At 42.0% G+C, this 23,545-nt stretch overlaps 1 protein-coding gene across 6 annotated transcripts in view; it reads right to left on the bottom strand.

Annotated features, from left to right (window-relative positions):
* Window positions 1-22,906, bottom strand: part of LOC146973946 (serine/threonine-protein kinase VRK1-like) — a 31,433-nt gene extending 8,527 nt beyond the window's left edge. For 3 of the 6 annotated variants that reach the window (XM_085800959.1, XM_085800958.1, XM_085800961.1), the window contains exons 1-10: window positions 22,662-22,798; window positions 21,270-21,430; window positions 20,108-20,163; window positions 18,411-18,480; window positions 17,626-17,713; window positions 16,108-16,210; window positions 15,842-15,934; window positions 15,161-15,293; window positions 3,491-3,611; window positions 414-472 (exon numbers count right to left, since the gene is read on the bottom strand). In XM_085800959.1, the coding sequence (XP_085657085.1) occupies window positions 414-472; window positions 3,491-3,611; window positions 15,161-15,293; window positions 15,842-15,934; window positions 16,108-16,210; window positions 17,626-17,713; window positions 18,411-18,480; window positions 20,108-20,163; window positions 21,270-21,402 (856 nt within the window). In that variant the 5' untranslated portion in view covers window positions 21,403-21,430; window positions 22,662-22,798. Of the gene's footprint in view, window positions 1-413; window positions 473-3,490; window positions 3,612-15,160; window positions 15,294-15,841; window positions 15,935-16,107; window positions 16,211-17,625; window positions 17,714-18,410; window positions 18,481-20,107; window positions 20,164-21,269; window positions 21,431-22,661 lie in introns of all 6 variants that reach the window. The other 3 variants (XM_085800955.1, XM_085800957.1, XM_085800956.1) reach the window with 3 other exon arrangements.
* Between the last annotated feature and the right edge of the window lie 639 nt (window positions 22,907-23,545).

Genomic DNA, 23,545 nt, shown 5'->3' with positions numbered 1-23,545 from the left:
GAGATATTTCCTGCTGTGTTAAAAGAGCCAACAGTGAACCAGCTCAGTAACACCGAGTCGTTTCATCCAGTCAAACAGCAGCAGCCATGGCCACAGTGGAACTTTGACTTAGTTTGTTTCCAAGAGCTCTCTAAACTTCGGAGCGACCGAACCTTGTCTCTTGTCTTAATTTCCGTTGCCAGCTGCTGTGAGCACATTAGACAAACTTAACATTACTCTCAAGGACATCAGTGTCTGGAAACATCCCATCATTTTTCATGCTTTACATGATTTTTTTTTTTATGAATGGAAAACCATCCCGTTTATGCATACAGGCATGTTGGTGTAGAACAGCATTACCCATATGCTCTGTGCTTGTCAGCCCACCACCTGAATTAGTCTGAATTAGACGGTGCCCTGCAGCCCTGGCTTACCTGTGCTGGCTGCGCTCGCTGACAGCTGCTGGACCGACTCTGGCAGATTTTCCATCAGTCTGAAAGAGGAGGAGAGGAGGAGACGACAGTGAGGAAGTGAGGGCGTCAACATTATGAGAGATGGAGCTCAGGGGTAGTTAGCAGCACTGGAGCGACGCAGCAGGAGAACAGGCTGAATCCAAGAGCAGGAAAACTCTCCCACGGGATTTTCATACATACTATCATACAGAGCAAAACACTTTTCATCGGCTTACAAGCACTGCAATGCACTCCAGTCCAAATATACTGTAATCTTTCCAGCAGTTTAACATTAAAGCAGAAGTAAGCGGAATATGTGTGTTAATATAAGTCTTAAATAGTTCTATCTTCCGACAGCAATCACTTCTATAGAGTGTTTGGTCTGAAACACGGGTCTGTCAGTCACTCTGCTCTGCTGTAAGCCGAGGAGAAAACTTTCCTTGTATCCTACAACCTTTATCCAATGAGGAGAGAGAACGGCATAAAGGGGCGGTCCTCTCTGTGTGTGCAGCCAAGGGATGTGCGTGAATGTGGTGACGTAGGGACGAGGGCGGGGACTGCTAACTCCATCTGCTGACAGGAAGTTAGCCAAAACCACCGGATCGCTTACTTCTGCTTTAAAGTTATATGCTTCATCAAGAGTTTGATTGAATGACTGTTAGGTATGGGATCTGTCGTCCATTCTGTGGATTTCATTTTCAAATCCGTTAGTGTTTTGTCAAAGTCACACAGCAGATATCTAGGGAGATAAAAGAATCATATGAAGATTCTGCAAGTGGCTACCACCGGCTATTTTAGTGTTGTCATGTGATGCTTTCTGCAAGATGGCTGCTCAGACTGACTGGCACATGATCATGATCCACGTTTCTGTGTCTTCTTCAAAATATAAACATTGGATTATATTGGTAAAAAAAAATCCAATTAAAGAACGAGACAAGAGGCGTGGAACATGTCGATGAAAACAACGACAGGAAGCTTCGCCTCCTAAACATTTATCAGCTGCTTGAAGCAGATGGTGACCTCCCCCCAAAAAAGAAAAAAAAAAACTGCCTTAGCCCAAATCAAACTGTCAAACTCATCAATTGAAAAGAAACTTGCTGATATTTCATCTGGCTTGGACAAAAGAAGTACTGCTTTAGATAAAAGTTCACAGATAAAATAACATCAGAACTGAAGAGTGCTGGATTAAACTGACACGGTCAAAGGCCCATGATATGAAAACATTCATTCAATATCTATTCATTAGACTATATTCATTAAATAGATTTCAGGAGGGCATGTTCTGTACAGTTTTGGTTGGCAGTGCACTGAATTTGATTAGAAATTAGAAAATATGATCAAATAATACAAATAAAATTAAATACTTAAAACATACAGAGGGCTGTAGTAAGATGGTGAAGAAGATTACATGTATAAATATCTGTAACAAGGTTTTCCTGGATATTATTTACAAGGGCCTGTGTGAATGTGAGATGTGTCGCCGACATTGCTGCAGACCCCTGGCGCCGATCCCCGCCCTGGCCACGCGATGCAGTCGGAGCACACTGAGGACTAGGGTTGTCAGAACTTCAGTAGTCGATATCAATACCTGTGAATTTCCACGATTCTTTTCCCGAGGGAAAAGTTGTACATTCGGTTCTGACGGTACCAGAAAAAAGCAAGCATCGATTTATTTTTTTCGTGTCGGCATCGAATTGGTACCGAAGTATCGGTTCTTGTGACAACCCTACTGAGGACAGTCTGCTCCGGTTGGCAGTCGCGCCAGGGGTTTAAGGGGCTCGTCCCTCCCCAGGAGAGAGGGCGCAGACTGGCTGAACTATAATGATTGTAGCATATTTCTGTTCATGTTGTGGGTGGTTAGTCACTGTGTTAGCCTGAACAAGCTTATGTTAGTGAAGTGTGTGGCTGGTGACAGTTGACAGGCGGCAACAGAAACATTTCAGGATGTGGACACGTTGACATGTTGTTTATCTAAAGTGAAGAAGTGAAACTCACTCTGTCTGAAGTGTGTGTACAGACCCCGGTGCCTGTCATTAAGGTGCTTAGGTAAGTCTGGGGTGTTTCCAGCTTTCATCTGTATTGTTCTGAGGCGCTGTTTGTTTGCACACATGTGGAATGTGGTCGTCTGGAACTTGTCCCTGCTGATTCGTGTCAAATACAACATAATGTCTGGACACCAGCCTTGCAGTTGTGTGTTTTTTTCCCGTTGTCGCCACAGACCTGTTGCTCCTCTTGCACTTGCTACTGAGACTCCAGTAGCCAGTGTTATTGATTACTCTGTCTGCCTTCTTCTTCTATTTGAGTTTGATGTCAGACTGAAAAAAACTTCTGTGTCTGAAACATGATACCCACTCCAACCTGAAACAGAATTTCTAAAGACTGACTATGCATTTATGTAAATATATATGAATTTTAAATTTGAAAGCAAGGAAAATCTCAAATGTGTTCAATAGCTACAAGAGAGAATGGAGAATAGAGTTTACAAGCTGTAGGCTACAAGTCCAAATCAGTCTTAAAGAGTGTGATGATGTTATGAAAACAGAAACCAATAGTCTATACATTGTGGAGCTTCTTTCAAAGTAGCACAGTCACCAAATGTGGGAACCTCGCCTGCATAATATCCGGTAGTGGGAGACTTAAACACAGCAACGTGCTGCTTAGTTGAGGTGGGAGTGTCTTGATTTCCCAGGTTGATTTTGTAGCATCTGCTATGCACCATCAGGCTGTCAATCAATTTAAGTCTTGTAAACAAAGGTTTTTATTGATAAAGTAGGTCTGACTCAGTATCTAAGGGTTGTCTATATAGCCATATTCTTGCTGTGTAACAGACAAATATGCAAGAATATTTTACACAGACACATAATTATCGACTTCTGGGAGAATTTAAAAACCGTGATTATTATACTGCTCTCGTCAGTTCCCAAAGGAACACATTCTACTCTAAAAACACTAGTACAATTACCTAAGTGACACTGTTACTTCAAAGTTGGTGCTCTGCTGCTAAAATGCCACACCACCTGTTTCATCTCAGGTCAGAAACAGTACAGGGGAGCACCTACCTGGTCTTGGCCTCCTGGACCTGAGCTGGGTTCCTGAGAACATGGTCCCATGGCAGAGACCGACACAACCAGTGAAGGAGACAAAAGCCCAGAATCTGGAGGTCGCTGCGTCTAGATGGAGCTACAGAGAGACAGAAGAGATGAAGAGGTCAAAAAACATTGGTCTGTAATTAACATCTTTACATCCTGTAGGCTTTTTTTTTATCTGTTAAGCATCCTATTAATTCCACTACAGGGTTCAGTCTGTGGAAGCTTTTAAAGAGGAACTATGCGAGTCTGCTCGCTTTTCCTCTGTTTTGCTAACCCTCCTCCTGGCCATGTGCATTTGTTTTTAACCAAGCCGGTGAGAAAGCGATCCATGGCGCAGTGGATGACGTTATATATCATATTTGATGTTACAATGTGTATGTTTGTGTAGACTTATCTGTCATAAACAAGAGATTACAGGTTACGGAGCACGTTGTCACGGTGCCACAGAGACGAGAGATTAGCTGTGAACTCCACTTTTTTTTTTTTTTTTTTTTTACACATCAGAATGTATTTACAGGTGTTGGGTAATGCAACTGCACATTTAAAACTAAGATCACTGCCTCACTATTGTAAGCATCCAGCGCCTCATGTGCCAGTTCATACACATTTGTCCAGACTTGAATTGTATGTAGACATTGAAGGGATTTCACACAGGTATTAAACTGATTAAATGCTCTGCGCTTACACAGCACTCAAAGTGTTCTCACCTCAAGCCATATTCACCCATTCACACACATTTATACAGCATGTCTACACTTTCAGTGCTTCTCACATATGTACACTTGGGGTTTAGTGTCTTGCCTAAGGACAGCAGAGGATCAAACCACCAACCTCCTGGATTAGTGAACAACAGTTCTATCTCCAGAGCCACGGTCTCCTCTTCCTGCTATGTATTGTTTTGACTTATTACATAGGGATGTTATGTATAAATAAAATTGATTTGACTTGACAAAAAAAAAAAGAGTGAGAATGCTTGTGTGTGTGTGTTGATATGCTTGGTCAATAAAGCTGATTCAGATGTAGCCATGGAGACAGGAGATGATGCTTCCAGCATTGATATTTCTGGACGAAAGAGGAAGTAAATTCTAAAACAGGAATGCTCCACACATACGTCTTCCATACATAGATCCATACAGTCCTCACAGTTTCAAGCTGGCTTCCCACCATTAGTGACAACAGCTGAGTTGACGAGGAGGAGAAGAGGAACAACAGGTTCTGATATAACGGGAGTGAGTTGTTTAAGACGGGAAATTGTATAAATAACTCAGAGTTCCTTTAGAATAAGTCAAGATGTTGGATGTTGCGTCTTACTGCGAGTGTGTGTGTGTGTGTGTTTGCATGGGTCTACATTAATGTGTGAGATTTATCGATACGTGTGAACCAAGTCCATCAAGAGGGGTCGAGCCCGCGGAGTTTTAGCAGCTCGATACTGTAACGGCCGCCACACGTCTCGGGAGAAATTACCTATTGACTGGCTCCATCAGAGGGGAGAAATCTCCTCCCTGAGCCACGGCCGGCATTGATCCTCCACAGCCAACAGTCTGCTCTAAAGAGGAAGTGTGGTCACTGGCACACAGGACCAGATTACATGGAGTGTGAAGGCGGTAATCTGATTACATGTGTGCTTTGTTCACACTTTTTTTTTCTTCCCCCAATTGTTTTCATCTTTATAAATAGTTACTCAACATTATTTACTACTGGTGTCTTTTTGACATTATATCGTATCTATCAACCACATGTAGTGTTAGTTCATCTCACTTCAGCAGCGCCACAGCATACTCCTGTACATCCCTCAAGTTTTACACACAAACTTGTGTTTTTAATGTCTTGCTGTCCAGGTCATAGCTCAGTTATGAAATAGTGCTGCAGTGTGATGCAGCTGTCCTGCTGGGCCGGTGACAGAGCTGTCAGCCTCACGCTGGAGCAGCCAATAGGAGCCAGCGTTGACGCCCTGCTGTGCTGTCCAGTGTGGCGCTGCCCCCCCACCCCGTCTCCATCACCTGTCTCTACCTCAGCCTGTTAAGTTTTATTTGCCACATGATTGTTCTGCTCTGTTTCTACAGGCTGCAAGGAAACTTAAAGGGATGCTTCAACATTTTAGCAAATTGGCCCATTGCCATAAACCCTATAGTTTTAGGAGTAGGTTCATTACTTTTAATTGTCGGTGTTGTGACCTGCACATTCACCACGCTATGAGATAATAACGGAACATTATGAGACTGAGTTGTTTTCAAGGTAAATTCATGCAAAACTGCTGATGTGCATTCCCATCCGAGGCAGTTTTCCGTCAAGCAGTCTCTGCATTTGCCTCGAAAACATCTCTGTTCTGTTATCATCTCATAGCGTGGTGAATGTGCAGGTCACAACTTGTCCACCAGAGCGTTGTGGAGTTGTTGGATTGTGTATTTGATGAGTTTGATGAGGGAAACCAAGAAATTCAATTAGCCTCCGTAGCGTAGCTCTGAGCAGCTCGCCACTCTGCTCCACCGTTCTAAAAATAGCTTGCACCGACAATTAAAGCTAACGAACCTACTACTAAAATTATAGGGATTATGGCAATGGGCCAATTTGCCAAAATGTTGAACTATCCCTTTAAAGAACAGACAGTGCAGTGAGTGAACTGAAGACTGTGATCACTGTGGGTGGTGATGCACCACCTCGCTGACTTTTAGTGGACCGCCTCATCTATTTGTTTTCTGTTGTGTGTATGTCAGTGTTGTTTCTTTAATCGAAAATAGATTAAGTGTGGCCATAAAGAGGATGTAAAATGATGGATTGTAGGTGGCCTTCTATTCATTTCATCAAACACTCCCCAAGTAAATCAAGATCTTCTACTTGCGTTTACTCATTATTGCTGTTACATGTTTTTGGATTGTTCCTAAACAGAGAAACATCCTTCATCTTCTGGTTCCTAACTTTTACCTCCTCTTTAAACCATGTATATTATTTTAGTATGTTTGGAAACACTTATAATAAGTACACACTATTAAACATTAGTTAAGTTAATAAATACTGAATTCTTTATTTATAACACATGAACACTCATTACTATGTAGTTTATAAATACAGTTAGTGCTGCTTATCAATGATGAGTAAAACACTTTTAACTGTGTTTATAAACTACATACTAATGTGTTGTAAATCATGAATTCAGTATTTAATGCTTAACTAATGCTTAATAGTGTGTACTTATTATAAAGTGTTACCGTATGTTTTCCTTCTGTGTTGAAGGTCTAAGGCTAAAATCTGACTGCACAATATAACATGCTGTGTTGTGTGTCATTTCGGTTTCAAATTGTTTCCTTCATTTCAAGAGGTTTAAACCAGTCGTTACCAGAATGGCTGAAGCCAAATCCAGCTGACATTGAGGAGGGAGAAGCATACACTCTGGACAGGTTGTCAGTTTAACACACAGCTGATAAACTGGATAGAGGAGAACAAGCATTCGTACTGACGGGCCATGTAGAGTTGCCAGTTGACCCAACTTGCAAGTTTCTGGACTGGTGAAATGCAAAGTCCTAACCAGTCAGAAGATGTGAACCCTGAGCTTTAGAGGTAGCACAGCAGAACAGCATCACCTTATTCCAGTGGTGGAAGAAGAACTCAGAACATTTTTAATAAGTTATAAGGGGAAATACTAAAAGCACTATACTCAGGAAAAGTATTTGTACTGCACAACAAGTACAGTTTCTGCATTAAATTCTTACTGTCAGTAAAAGGTAAAAGTATCTTTACAAAACTGGCTTCTGTGACAGTACTATTAAATCTGGGATTGTAACCATAATCTATTAAGTCCAGGGTGTACGAGTTAGCAAACCAAAAATATGGAAATGCATGATGGAAATATCGTTTTAATGTTTTACATTTAAAATATTTTTGTACATTTCCTCAATTGAAAATTCTCATGAACTGACTTAATGATAGTGTAATGTGCTCAGTGATTATTTTCAAATAGAGATAAAGTGTCTTGTACATAAATAAAACCGACTTATCTTTACATTTAGCTCCCAGTTCAGGGGCAGCAAAGCTCTGATACTGCAACAGTAAAACTGATCTTGACTGATATCTTTAATCTAATTCAAATATAAAGAGGTCATTGTTTGTTACACTTCATCTCAACAACTCTGATAATACCAGTTAGGTTTGTTTGCCTTTGCATTAAGTCAGCGTTACTCTTTGGCTTCCTATTGTTCTAAATAATTACACAGTACTTCTTTGCCACTGAGGGCCTGTTGAAGGACAATAAAGATGAAAAATACATATGATACTGACACTGGAAAAAGTATAGCGATTCCCTGAGCACCATAATAGATTAACAATTAAAAAGATCAACAACTACATTAAGCGTTTCTGCCCTCCGTGCATGCTCTAGGCACAGCTCATATTAGTATTTTGCGTGTCTGCGCTTCTGTATTTAACGCATTCTGCCCTCTTATGAGGAAGAGGCAGAGGACAATGAAGGGATATGCGTGTGCATACACATACATTTAAACAGCTCTCAAAGGAAGCATGGACATGCTCGAAATACACACGCACCGCGCACAAATACAAAACACCCACATAAATACACACACATTCTCTACATGCTTTAGACAAGGAGGTGAGGCAGAAATGATGTTGTTAATTATCTCCCATTGTTATTCAGATTCCGTAAAGCGTGCTGCGGTGTCACACTCTTAACCCTTTTTGCTTCGCAGTCTTGTCGTTGGGAGATGGTCTTCTGTCCGACGGACGCCCACCGACTGGCGATAATTGCACCGTTTAGCTCCGCGTTCAAAGGCCTGCCACTCGCGGGGCCGTGTTTGCCAAACCTCACCATGGCAACCTGTCAACATCTTTGCGGGTATTGGTGTTATCAGGTCAGAGCGGGGCAGACAGGGGCTCTGGTCCTCGGTCATAATCTCTACACGGCAGTAGAAAATGCTTTAACGCAACATCCGGAGGGATACATATTCATAGGGTTAACTCTAATTATTATACCTTTTTATTATCTACATTATTTTTTTTTTTCCCATTTTTTCATCTATATTGTCTCCTATCATTAGAGTTGACACTTATATTTGTATTACTCTTTATATCTTTCTCATGCTATTAGTACTTGCCTTTTATAGATGAGCTTGTAAATTTGTATGTCATTGATTGATTGATTGATTGTCGGGCTGTCATGACCATGATGTTATTCACCTTGTCTATTTAAGCACACACCAATCAGGTCTGATGAAGCAACATGTGAAACTGGAGTCACAGTCAAAACTGTCAAGTAGGTAACATCATTCTGATTTTTTTGTCTGAACACAAGAAAAAAAAAAAAACTACTAATATCTACAAGATAGAATGAATATAATGAATCTCAAATGATTATACATATACATATATATATTTGCCATCATGCTCATGTAATTGCTTGCCAGTCAAAATATCATTCATGACATCATAAATTGTGTTGACCTGGCAGTTTGTGCCTGACATCAAGCCTCAGTCTCGGTGGGTAAAGCGTTCCCCGGTCAGAAGCTAATGCTATTTGGGACCTTGTTATGGAAAAGTTTGGGAACCCCTGATCTAGTGTGCGTTGGAAGTTTTTTTAATTTTTACTGGATACATTTTCATGTTTGCTCCCCATAGCTGGAGGTTTATGTGGTTTCTTTGAAGAACAAGTATAATAAAGACATTAACTTGTGTTTAAAACAATGATTATCATCATCTCTGTCAGCCTTCCAGCAAACGTGTGTCTCCAGTGAGAGCACTTGGTGGAAAAAGCTATAACAGTTAAAGCATTTATTTTATATTATGATGTTGAAAGACATATCGCTGTTTCCTGCTCCCCCCCTTTCAAAATCATATTAACACTAACACCAGTTCCATGTAATAATGGCTGACGGGACACTTTCCTCTCCTCTTTTATTTATCGATTGCGTTGACAGGAAACGCTGCCGTGGCGATTAGGCAGTCTGAGCCACGCTGTTATACAGTGTTGAACCTGAGGGGGGGGTCGGGGTTAGCTTAGAGGTTACCTGTGGCGCGGGCCTCACTCTAACCAAACACCAGAGCTCTTAATTAATGGGAGATGAATACATGATGCAGGTTATGACTTCGGCTAATTAGGGAATTGTTAAATAGAGACAGGACGGTGCTGGGGAATTCAGCGGGGGCTGCAGATGGAGAATCGATGGTCAGTGAAGACGGGGGAGCATGTAGGCAATTTGCCAGTTAATGTGTTCCCAATATCAGCTGAGGAGGGTGGAGGGTGGCAGGGCAGGGAGACTGCTTTACATGTATTGACAAAAAAAAGACTGCAGAGCCAAAGGACAAAGATTAGAGAAGGGTTCCTATCAGTTCTGTGAAAACACCTAAATGCTAGCAATTATGAACACCCTACACTTAGTAACATCAGTAACCTAAAGCAAGGCAGCATCTTTATCGCATTAGTAGTGAATTTGTCAGTTGTGCCACTGATGCATCAAGCACCAGGACAACACTTCTGGGAAAACAGGGCATTTGTAGATAAAAGATTGATATCTTAGAAGTTACCCTCTTTATTCACTTAACTCTAGTGCAGTCACACTGTAAAGGGATGGTTCCATAGCCAATGGGGAGAGGAGGAATACTAACACGGTAACCAGTGATCTTATGTGCTTTCTAATGTCAAGACAATACTTGGCTTGTTTTCCCACTGATGGACTCATTTATTATTATCTTAGTAGGTTCTGTTTCATGTACATAAGGCGCTAAAAGACCATTCTTCAAAAAAGAGGATAATAATACCAAACAGGAACAGAAAAAGCTGTTACATCTAAACACACTGCCTATAAAAAGCATTCACCCTCCTTGGATGTTTTTCCTTTATTATTTTTATGAATGAAATCGTGATCAATAAAATGTAACTTTTTTGACAAAAATGTCCCCACAAAAACTCTTTAATGTCAAAGTGAAACTGGATTTTTACGAAGTAATGTCAATTAAAACTATATAATGTAAAATAAATGATTGCATGAATATTCACCCCCTTCAAGTTAGCATTTAATAGATGCACCTTTTGGCTCTCAATAGAAACAGGTCAGTCACTTTATAGGGGTGAATATTTATGCAGTCATTATATAGTTTTAATTAATTGACATCACTTTGTAAAAATCTAGTTTCACTAGGAAAAAAAAAGCCTAATCATATTGACCATGATTTCATGACGGGGAAAATCTGAGGGGGATGAATACTTTTTAGAGGCAGTGTACATCAAAATCCAGTGCAGATTACAGAATGCGTCTCCTAAAGTGTAATTTGTAATCTGTTCTATTATATTAATCAATATGAGTAAGGTATTGTGAAATACTATGAATTACTTCAATATTGTCTTACATTGTACACAACAGATGAACGTGGCATTGACACAATACTGATTTCTCAACCACACATTTATTCTATTGTATCGACTGAGTCATTGACTGTTTATGAATACTTAGCTATGGAGCTACAATATGAGACAGTTTCTTCCTGACAAAGTTAGGTTTATATGTCCTTTCTTCTATATTATTACCACAAATGTTCTTTTTGAAACTAGAGAGTGTTGTATTATGGCAGTTTGCTGCCTTGATAAAGATATTGAGTACAACTTTGTGTCTAGTTCATCAGCCTTTAGTATTTGGTGTTTTTCAACATGTTCTGTCAAAATGAGAGGAAATTTTTCAGGAGATGAGATCAAAAGACTGAAGTCTGAGGAAGAGCGTTGTCCAAGAAAGTATCACATGAGAGGGGCCAACTCTGCAGTAACTCTCTCAGCTGACTAGTGGCCACAGGTGAGCTGTCTACAGACGTCCAAGCGAACAAACAGTTTGGTTGGCAGCCAAACGCTGTTGCATTGTCAGATGGCAGTAGGAGGATGAGGACACTGCAGTTCAACTCCATTCACTAGAAGTCTTGTTTTACCAGTATCGTTTTGTGTGGTGCACAGCGCGATCACTCACCAAAATGGGAAAGATTACTTAACCCAGCAGGCCTTGTTCCTTGTCAAATTAAATGCAAAGGTAACCACAGTAACAACTCGTGCTGGGTCACATTCTCCGCTGGACATACAGTATATGGAAGAGGACAGTGGCTTTTAGCGCGCTGCACTAGCTTACAGACTGCGACCAGTTCTCCGCAGATGCGGTTCCTCCAGTTTGGAAAGAATTCATTAAATATCCTACGAGACTTGCTGCACATTGTGACTGCTACAGCACATAGAACTCAGTCGCATGCCTGCTCACCCACACCCGCTCCAGAGATCACATCACCCCCGTCCTCCGTGACCTGCACTGGCTGCCCAGCACTCACCGCATACAGTTCAAAATCATCCTCCTCACACACAAAGCACTTAATAACCTGCCCCCCCCCCTACCTCACAGACCTGCTCCATCACCACACCCCCTCCCGCGACCTCCGCTCATCCGAAGCAGTGGCGGAGCCAGGAAATTTTCTGTGGGGTGGCCAGGATGGTTATGTGATCATTATGGGGTGGCAATGTCTCACTGTAAAATATAGCGATATTTAGGTCACCTACTGTAAACCACACACCTCCATAATATTTAGAACGCAGGTAATGATGGAAAAGATCAACTAATATTCAGTGTATCTAACTTTTTTCTTATTCCTGCAAGTAAAGTAACAAAGATGCTTACACTATACAAATGTAGCACAATATACAGACAACTGCACAGCGTACTGTGATGAGAGGATTCGGGAGATGATCAGCTCCGCTTGTAGTGATCACTATGAGCTCATTCTGTTGTATCAGGAATACACAGACATCATTTGAGAAACAGTTGTTTTATTATAGCCTGATCAAGCTACAGTATAAACACACACAAATAATGGCCAGCAAATTGGGTCAACATAAGGATTCCAGTCATAGACAAGGCTTAAGGGCTACTGTACAAATGCAGTTATACAGTTATATGTTGATGGTCTGGAATGTTGTTGAAAATAAATTGGAGAATCTTAGGGTAGCAACAGAGGAGGATCCCTCAGGATGGGCAGACATGCAATGGATGTTGTTGAATACAGACAAGAAAACAATTTACAACACATTGGTTCACCATCTCCTGCTGTGGGTCAGTCTGTTGACACCTGTCAGTTGAACCACACAATGATAAAATATATAAGAGGAGGATTTGGTCATGTCGGGTTTAAATTATACTATACTATTACCTAGCATTGTTACTTAGAATGTAATGATTAAATGCAATACAATAAAGTAAACAGTAGCTGTGGCTTACCTACCTTGTGATGAGCCGCTGCATGGTTCTGTGGTGACCGTGTCTGAAACACAAATGTTGAAACCGTCAGTAAGTCAATTTATCAAACATCATTACATATAAATATATTAGGTGATACAAAAGGCAGAAACGGCAGGCAGTCACAGTGTGCAGTAGCTACAGGGTCTGTGTTCTCATCCTGTTCCTGTCTGTCCTCACCACTGTCCCTCCTTTCAACATTCCCTGTCTTTCTACTGAAGTAGCAGGCAATTTTTCTTTTAATTTTGCCTGACAGGTAAGGAGAGCAGCAAAATACATTAAGTTACCACACGACTATCGTTATTTGAGTGTTTATGCTCATGCTGCTCTGCTACAGAGAGTAGCAGCATGCAAGTCACTATTAAAAGATATTGTGTGCTGAATGTGTGGGGGAAAAAAACATTGCAGCTGGTGATTAATCAATGGTATAATCTATTTTTTTAAGTGCAAAAGACTTGTCTAAAATCACAAAATACACACAATATAATATAACGTAAATGAGGGCAGTCAGAGCAGACTCTCCATTCGCTAACGTACCACAAGGAGACTACCAGATGTATGTGTCTGAAATGCTTCAGAACTGGAGTAAAGTCACAGTCAACAAGTAAGAAAACTCGACCAGAACCGACCAAAGTGATCATAGCAAACTTACCTCCAAAGGTGTCCTTGCTTGGCGACAGCGTATTATGACAAACTGGCTGCTCCTGCTCTGCCCTGCTCCTCTGCTCTGCTCCCGCGGTAAGTTTGTTGTGTGCTGCAGTAAAATGCGTCCGTGCGGAAACGGCGGTAGGGCGGAACTAAAGTTCCGCGCGCAGAGCCGTTTTTTGTCAAATTATGCCCCAGCCATGGGGGTGGCCAGTGGGGTGGCCAGAGAGTGGTCAGGGGTGGCCACGGCCACCCCTGGCCACCCCGTAGCTCCGCCCCTGATCCGAAGGAAACATCCTGTCACTACCCACACGGACCAAGCATCGAACCTGGGGGGACAGAGCCTTCTCCATCACTGCCCCCTCCCTCTGGAACTCACTCCCCAAACCCATCCGCACCTGCACTCACCTCCCAACATTCAAGACCATGTTAAAAACACACCTTTTTAAATCAGCTTTTAATAAATAATTTCTGTGTGTGTTTTATATAGGGCTGTAAACTCCTAGTCAACTGGTCGATTTATTGGTCGATAGGTTCTGGCTCTACCAAAATTCTGATTGGTCGATTATTTGGCGTGTTAATTTCATCAGGAGGACCAGGGCCTTTATTTACAAAATTGCCCAGGAGACCGGCCTTTATTGGGGCAGGGTTTTATCTGAGGGGGACTTTTATTTCTAAATCCCTTCTCATTGTTCAGTAGCTCATCTTCATCTTCCTCACGTGTTGTTCTCCTTGCTGCGTTGTCGGACCTGGGTCTCACAGCCCTGACGCACTGCCCGCGGGAGCACAGCGCGCGTCCTCACAGGTGCTTGGCTGGACACACAGGGAGCTGCTTCTCCTGCTCTCTGCGCGCCGGTCAAACACGACTCCACACACACAGGTCTGTCTCTAGCTCTGTGTATGGATGTGTGTGTGTGTGTGTCGCGTGCAGACGCAACTGACATGTTTGAAAATTGACCGGATTCTCTCGCCTTTTCTGTGCCCGACTTCCTGTCTGGTACGATCTGGTCTATCCAGCTTGACAACGGCGCTCACGGCTCGCGTGAAAAAATAGAACAGACACCGAACTGAAGCGCTGCAGCGGCCGCCCCGCAACCCGAGATGTGCGGCCGGTCAGAGAGGTTAACATGGGCGCCGATCAGAAACTGCCTCCGCTCCAGGGCGCTGCGCTTCGGTTCTGCGGGCAGTGCGTCCGGGCCGTGTTGCGCTGTAGCACGTCACTCCCATTCAAGTCAATAGCATATTCACAGCGTGTGCTGCAGTCCATCTCCCGTCCCGACCGGGACCCGGACACGGAGCAGAGACCTGCTGTCCGACAGTGCAAGGCTGTCCCTCTCTGAAGCAGAGGAGAGGTCAGCTTCACTCCCGTCAGTCTTCACAGACAGGCCACACAAGTTGAAAGAGTTTCTGATCATATCCTCGTCAGTGTGTTCCAGACAACGGAGAATTTTTTTTTTTTTTGGACTAGTTTTTTTTACCCCCGATTAGTCGATTTTTAGTCGAAATTTCAGGGTTTCAGTCGACCAACAATTTCTTTGGTTGATTACAGCCCTAGTTTTATATTGTTTTCTATGTTTTATACTGTCTTTGCTGCTTTTAACTGAATTTATATGTCTTGTGTTCTTAACTGAATTTATTGTATGTAAAGTGTCTTTGAGCTTCTGGAAAAGCGCTTATAAATCAAATTTATTATTATTATTATTATTATAATGTTATGAAATGAAAGGCTTACCGAGGCCTTTGTGGGCATCCACGCTGGTGTACTCGATGGTTCCATTGTGGCCCTTCTTGGGGTTTTCCTTGTATTCTTTGTGGACTCCATCAGGACAGTATCTGTAGGACAGCCCATAGTCCACCAGGTAGACCTGGAACACACATCAATGATTCATCATGTCTTCTTAGAGGTGTAATCTTCAAAATTTGCATCATTAAAGGGATACTTCACCCAAAATCGATAATTCACCTCTTTTCTACTCACCATACTGACCCAAGTGTCCTCAAGTCGCAACATGAAAAAGTTGTTGGAAAAAATTCATTTGGTTTCAGGACACTTGGGTCAGTACAGACGAGCAGTATGGAGGTATTTGGATGTTTCATAGTGTGTGTTTTGGAAGATTCAGAAGTGAGCTCTATCCGCCACCATTATATGAAAACCGTTGCCAGCCGGACCCCCCCTGGAACTCCTAAAGCGTTTTGATGACTCTGAAAGTTCTCCAAACCCTTCCTTGGCATGACAGTGAGTAGAAAATTGGCAAATTATCGATTTTGGGTGAAGTATCCCTTTAATATAATTTGCACAAAGAAACATAGTTCTTTATTGTTCTACATAGTGTGTGCAGCTTGTAGAAGAGGACAGACCTCGCTACTATGCACAACATGCATGATAGTTAGTGGATATCTCTGGAGGACCAACCTTTTCAGGGTCTCTGTATCCCTGCATGAGGTTGGCAGCTTTAATGTCTGCGTGGACATACTCGTTTTCATGCATATACTCCAGCACATCCACCTGGAGCAGGAGCCAAAGACATACATGGAAGAATGACACAGGTCAGTATTTGTTCAAATGGCTTTGACTCCGAAGTTTCTATCTAAGTTGAAGGAGCTCCAGCTCCATCCAGCTTCTTTATACAACAATCAATAGACTTAAAAAGATCCAGAATTGCTTGATTGTGATCTCACCAGTTCTTGACCGAGCCGGAGCACGGCGGTCTTTGTGGGATAACTTTTCTTCCAAACTTTCTGAAGGTCGCAGCCCAGTCGGTCCATGACCATAAAACGATAACTGAGTTGGGGAGAGAAAGGTCAGACGTAAAAACCTTTTACCCTCAGGCTTTTTAGTTTGAGAATGCTATAGAAACCACATAATCCCAAATACAAAATCTGAATAAGAAGTTAAATGAAACCTTTAAAAAGAAATTAAAGGTTTGCAACAACTTTGCATTAAATGTGGGTGTGGAATTTCATCAGGTATTAAAAATTAAAAATATGAATGTTGAATGAAAGGCAGTGACTGTAATATAGTATTCTACAAGTCTTGGTTAATGCATAAAAGTGAGGAGGGGGCTGATTTAACATAGCAGCAAAAATTTTAGGCGTTAAGTAAGACACGTGGGAAAAAACTCTCCCAACAGAAAGTGGAAAAATGTACATGATGAAAAATTGAAAACGGGAAACGCATTTCATGTCTAAAAATGTAGTTAATGCTCAAAGTTAGTCCTCTTTTCAAGGCAAAGACACAGTTTATGTGAAACTGAATGAGTCAATTGATAAGAAAGACCTCTGGCTGAAATTCTGACTTGTGGTCAAAAGAAACAGTCAAAGACACGTTTGGAAGCCTTGGAACTTTGCTCCTTGACTCGGCTGTGGCTGGAAGGCTACTGCCTTGAAGGATTGGAGCAGATAAATCCACTATTCCACTCTGAAGGAGAACACAACCAGTTGTGCCCATGTTTTTTCAGCTGCAAGACTCATACATTTCACACCAGTAGCCAGAATTCACCACAACCATAAACAGTGACGCACACAGGGTCAAGTGTAAAACAGACAAAAGTCAACCTGGCCTTGTTGTAAAAGCCCAGCAGGTGAAGTAGCTTGAAGGTCTGCCCATTGAATGTAAAATCTATTATTATATGTGATAAAGGAAAATACAAATAAAATGCTCCAGTGAGAATAATATGAATTGAAAAGGGAATTGCCATTTTTTTTTAACAATCTGGACCTTATTTCTAGCATAAAATACGATCATTTACTCACCCAGATAACTTTGGTGTCATTACAAGTCGTTCCGACGAAATTAGATCCAGCCGAGAGTCGTGCATATAATGCGAGTCTACAGGGCAGCGGAATGCAGCCTCTAAATATCATTATCTGCCGTGAAACTTGTTCATTTCACCAATATTTTGTAGAGGTTAGTAGGTCAACCTACAGACCCTGGACGTTGATAACAGCTAACCCCAGACTCAGAGGGGAATAGCACTAGTGTATCCTAACAGTATATTGGTGAAATTAACGAGTTTTGCGGCGGATAATGTGTTATTTAGAGGCTGCATTCCATACACCAAAGTTATCTGGGTGAGTAAATGATCGTATTTTATGCTAGAAATAAGGTCCAGATTGTAAAAAACGGCGATTCCCCTTTAAATAGTACAGTTATCTACCGGTGAAAACTACTGTATCATGACAGTCCTTTGTAAGTACCTGAGACCATTACATTCAACGATTCCTGTTCCCCAGTAGGTTGGGATCCCCAGGAAGTCCAGTTTCCTGCTTTTCATCCATTTTTGCCCTGGAATTATATTGGAAGAGGAATAAATATGTACAGTAAATATATCTACACACACACTTCTTTACACTTCTGCTGCCTTGGACCATATAGCTACAGTACTAACAAATCTGTGGAGGGAATGGCTGGCAGCTTGCTAAACTTACTGAAACTAATTCCAACAATTTACCATTCTTATGAGTCTTGACCTAAGCCTCGGCCCAGCTCTCCTCTTCACAGAGGAGTCCGAACAACAGCCCCTAAACTCTATGGATGGCAAAAGCTCTGCTCGGACTCCAGATTTGTCCTTGTAAGTGTAATAATGCATCATGCAAATGTCAGTCTTACAGTGATGAGGGTACAAACACACAACCGCAAACACATACACACAAAGGCCCCAGACAAAGCAGTGGGGTCTGGCTCAGGGCTTGATGGCGACTGGCCTGACTGGCACTAAACCAGGCTGGCAGGTGGTCAGGGGCTCAGCGGAGGCCCGGGCATCATTACGTGTGAGTGGCTTCCTCTCTCCAAAAGACGGCACTGGAGAGCCCAGACAAGCACGGAGAGGGGAGCTAACTACCACTGAGGTGCATGTTTGCTTTGGCTTATTATTAATTACTGTGCGGCGCGCGGTAAAGCCTCTGTCTGTGGCCACTTCATCAGTCAAACACACTCATGCTGCCGTGAGCTGCCGGGACACTGGACAGGTGGTGCTACTCACTGTTCTCCGGTTTGGCTGCCCTTTGGTAGAACTTGAGCTCCGAAAACAGGGGACCATTCTGCTGGTACTCCTGCAAATACAAGCACACAGTAGCAACTATTTTATTAGCTCTGGTAAGAACCGCACCGGGCTAACTGACTACATCACAAAGTGGAAGTACAATCAAAATGCCCAGATGTATTCTCACTCTGCCTATTTTCCTTTTTTCGAACAGAATAGAATAGAATCCACCCTTTTCCGGACGTCAAAAATGTAAGCCCGTTTTGCTCTACCAGTGGAATTGAATGTTTATGTTTCCATGGTTTCAGTAGTTGCGGTAAACGCATGGATTTTTTTTCTTTTTTTTCACTGAAAATCTGTAAAATGCATGGATCATCACGCCAGCTTTTAACAATGGATGTCAAACAAATGGACATCCACTGTTAAAAGCCTGCGTTAATAGATCCATGCATTTATCGCAACTATGACAACTAGTGAAACCATGGAAATGTAAACATACAATTCCACCGAAAGAGCAAAACCGGCTTCCGTTTTTGACGTTTGGAAACTTGTGGATAGAATAGAATAGAATAGGAAAAATACTTTATTCATTCCTTTGGGGAAAATTCAGGTGTCCAGCAGCTTAAAAACACATTTGACACAAGTGATGAAACACGCACAGACACAGAGCACCTTAAAAGCCCCGTTTCCACTGCAGGAACTCTGGGGTAACTTTACAGAGTCATTGGTGTGCGTCTCCACTGCAGGAACCGTCCCCGGAGGACTAAAGGAGTCCCCGCCTCGGGGTAGGTACTCGCAGCGGCCCCAAAAACACTCCTACGGGGCATGAGGTTTACTCAGTGCTGATTGGACATACTCAAAGCGGGATGTGACGTCAAATGAAAGCCCCAAAAATAAGCCGCATTTTTAAAAACCCCGCATTTTTAGAAAGTGTCTACACTACTGGAAATAAACAACAACAACAGCAAGAGCAAAAAACTGCTGCACTACGACTGAAACTGTTGCACAATGATTACATCGCCTAGAGTCCGGTGGGTCCTATACCGGTCCTACTCTGCAGTGGAGACACAGTAAGAGGACAGCTCCTGGAAAGTTCCCGCCCCCTAAATTTTTACCATTTTTGCTTAGTGTCCTCAGGAGGATGAACCTTTGAGTTGAACTTTAATGTTCCAAGTACGAAATTCCAAACTTGTCGTAATCTGTGTGAATGGACGACAACAACGTCCTGTACAAATCTAAAATGTTTGGATTCAGTTAAAATATTCAGTGCATTTTGCAGCAGTAAGCATCTTTGAGCCGATGTGTTCAGGAGGATATGTTGTCTCTTTGTGACCTCAGTTACGACAACAAATGTCAAAACTCAGAGTTCTGTTCCCTCTCTACTGAGTGGGATATACTGTATATTGAAGGCTATCCCTTCATTGAAATGGCAGTAAATCATACAACGCAGACACATTTATTTACTTGTAGGGGGGATTATGAGATTGTATGTTTGCAGTCTCATATGCTTCGTTTCACAGTGGCCCTAAACTGGATCACATGAGAGTGAAACAAAAAAAAAAGAGGAAACATTACAGTTTAATCTGTCCAGGGCCTTGGCAGTGAGTCCTTTCTCCTTTCAGTATGGGCATTTTGAAGTGTACTGAAATTTCAGAAAGCATTGAGGTGTCCCTGAAGGATGGATAGGCTGCACTCACCAGTTTTATAACAAAGTCTGCGTCTTCTGCCACAGGTCTGTCCACATCATCGGAAGCTTGACAACAACAGGAGACAGAGAAAACAAATCAGATATAATGAGGACTAACATGTTATTATAATATGTTATACCATGGTCTGGGTGAATCCTCGATTCTGATTGGCTGCTGGGTGTCCATTAAAAAGTGATAATGGACACCCATAAAGATGTTCCGGTAAAATAGCCTGATTACGTTCTAAATATTACTGCGCTGGCTCAAACGCTTGTTAGTAACCACGGCAACGGACACTCGGACCAAAACAACTTTTTTTCAGCGCATCACGGCACTGGAGTCTGTAAACACACCAGCGGTAAGAAGTGCACTGGACCTCTGAAAAACTTTGTGTCACCTAACATTTAAGCCGTCACCTCACCTCCCTTCACTGATCAACTATCAGGCTGTGGCAGAGTCACTGGCTGTAACGTTACGCTGCGGTCACAGCCGGTCCCTCTTTTTTTCTCTTTTATCGCCGACGAGTTTATTAAATAGTCCGCTCGGCTCAGCCGCTTAAAGACGTATGATTTTAACGGTAAAAACAACATTTTAACGGTAAAAACAACATTCAATTACAGGTAATTGATTTAATATGTATTTATCTCGTAAGTGACCATGGTATAAGCGGGATAATGCCCTTCGAGGTGTCCGATTATCAGAGATTAATGGACTTCGCGGAAGCAACCGTCCTCCGCTTCGCGTCGGACGGTTCACGCCTCCGCGTCGTCCATTAATTTCTGATAATGGACACCTCGTCGGGCATTATCCCTTACTTAAATCTCAACTCTTGGGTCAGGTCAAATCTTCAGGATTTTTAAAACTCATCCAAGAACAGCAGAAACTTTGAGAATGCTGTCCAGTGTAGCTGACAACGGTCTTTGTCAGTTTAGACGGGTTTCATAAGGTTCAGGGTACATGACACATCTTGGAATTCCTGTCGTAATCTGATGTGTTCAATCAGCTTTCACAAACAAGAGCAAAACAGAGCAATCTCCCTGACACAATCTATCTGGCACAAACAGAGTTAAACTCATCAACATGCATGTACTGTACATGAAAAGGTGACAGTGTGGATGTACAGTGTGTGCGTGTAGGTGTGTCATTAGACACAGTGTGCTCATTACAGTACCAAGATAGATCAGTCCAAAGCCTCCTTCACCAATCTTCCGTCCCAGCCTCCATGTCTTTTTCAAGGCTGTGTCTCTCAGTTTAAAGCCTTCTGGGAGCTCCTTGGGTAAGGCATTCTTTCTCGGTGGTGCCATGGAAACTGAACAAGTTTAAGAAAATATGCTGGGAAATATGAACACAGATTAACATCACATTACTGATTACAGAGGAGTAACGTTATTATTATTATAACATTAGCTTTCTAAGATAAAATTGTAAATTCTTTACACAGTAGTGTGCTACTGCTAACTGTAAAATCCTACACTTTAAGTCTTAGGCTATATGAAAACAAAAGTGGAACAACACAAACGTCGATAATTTTAACATAACGTTACACATTTGGCAAATTGAAAAGCTGGTAGTTAAAGCAGAAGTAAGTGGTCCAGTCGTTTTCGCTAATGCTGCATTCCAGGCAGGCTTTTGAAATCGTAAATTACAGCTTCAAGTCACAACTTACGACTTTGTAGCGTTCCAGGCAACCCACTCGTGTTTTTCCGACCTGTTTTACCGGTGAAAGTCACTATAACGGCCACTCGTAACTTCCGACCGGTGAACTCATACCAGATCGAACTGGTACGACTTCACGGAAAAATACGAGTTTCCTTGAACGCACCATAACAGTCCTCGTCCCTACGTCGCCACATTCACGGCGTTCCTTGGCTGCACACACAGCCCTGCATGCCGTTCTCTCTCCTCATTGGATAAAAACTGTAGGATACGATAAATGTTTTCTCCTCAGCTCAGAGCAGAGCAGAGTGACTGACAGACCCGTGTTTCGGTCCAAACACTCTATGTAAGTGATTGCTGTTGGAAGATATACCTAACTATTTGAGACTTATATTAACACAAATATATCACTTACTTCTGAAGCAGAAGTAAGTTCAAGGAAACTCGTATTTTTCCGACCGTGAAGTCGTACCAGTTCGATCTGGTACGAGTTCACCGGTCGGAAGTTACGAGTGGCCGTTATAGTGACTTTCACCGGTAAAACAGGTCGGAAAAACACGAGTGGGTTGCCTGGAACGCTACAAAGTCGTAAGTTGTGACTTGAAGCTGTAATTTACGATTTCAAAAGCCGGCCTGGAACGCAGCATTAGCGAAAACGACCGGACCACTTACTTCTGCTTTAATCTAGAAAGTGCAGTCAGGTTCTACTTCAGCAATTTGAAACAATAACAGTTATGGACGGTTGGCCGTTAAAACAACAGAGAACTGTTGAACACAGAAACGTTATAACGTTACATCCTGTGTAATTTAGCGGACACTCAGAGGACGTCTGGGAAAGTAAGTTAACGTTAAATTGACTGGTGATAAGCATTTACACATACAGCTATTTATAAAAACATACACTAACCTCCGAGTCGAAACACGCACGTCGTCACCTCGGCTTCTGGAGCAAAAACGTCTCGCTAAACTGCCAAGATAAATATTATAAAGTCAATGTCTTCATGTAGTCTGTAATCTTTCTCTTTCATTTGTTTCTCAACAGCCTGTGAAACAGAAACAACACTGCACCACTTCCTGAAAGTCGTCCCTCCCGCTACGCCGCATAGCCAATAGCATGCCAGGAAAAGTTTCTTCACGCCCAATGACCAATTAGAAGGCGGGAGAGGCGGGCTATGCAGCGATAAGCACACATAACGACAAATCAACACGCTCCTACATGTAATCTGTTTTCAGATGAACTGATAGTCCGACAGATTCTTTATTTTCAAACCATTTAAAATAGATATCCTCATATGGATTTATGAACTCTGAATATGAGAGGGTTCACGAGAGTATGCAGTCTGGATACTTAGTCTGTGAATAAGAGGAAAATAAACTCAGCAACAGCTAAAGCCAGTGAGTACTGTTGTTAAAAAAAGACGTCCTTTCTTTTTTGTTATTATTCATTAGTGATTGAAATGACAATGATAAGCTTCATAGCGTCATAGCTAAATACATCTGTATCTTTCTTTTACATAAGCTAAAAAAAAGATATTACACTGTGATATTACAATGAAATTAATAGGCCTATATTTTATGAACATATCAACCAAATAAAGATAAATTATTCAAAGAAATAGCTCAAGTCATGAACCTATCTTACCATAAAAAATACAATTCCACAGCAAAACCAATGAACTTAACATGCAGTATGATGTAAGTTTACCCCTCCACAAAACACTACCACACACTTGGGTTCAGTGAAACATATGCATTTATTTAATTATAGCTACACTGAGATACAAAATAAAT

This window comes from Trachurus japonicus, chromosome 15 (assembly GCF_045865225.1).
Source record: "Trachurus japonicus isolate A0001 chromosome 15, Traja_1.0".
Classification (NCBI taxonomy): Eukaryota; Metazoa; Chordata; class Actinopteri; order Carangiformes; family Carangidae; genus Trachurus; species Trachurus japonicus.
This window is presented reverse-complemented; position numbering and strand designations above follow the sequence as displayed.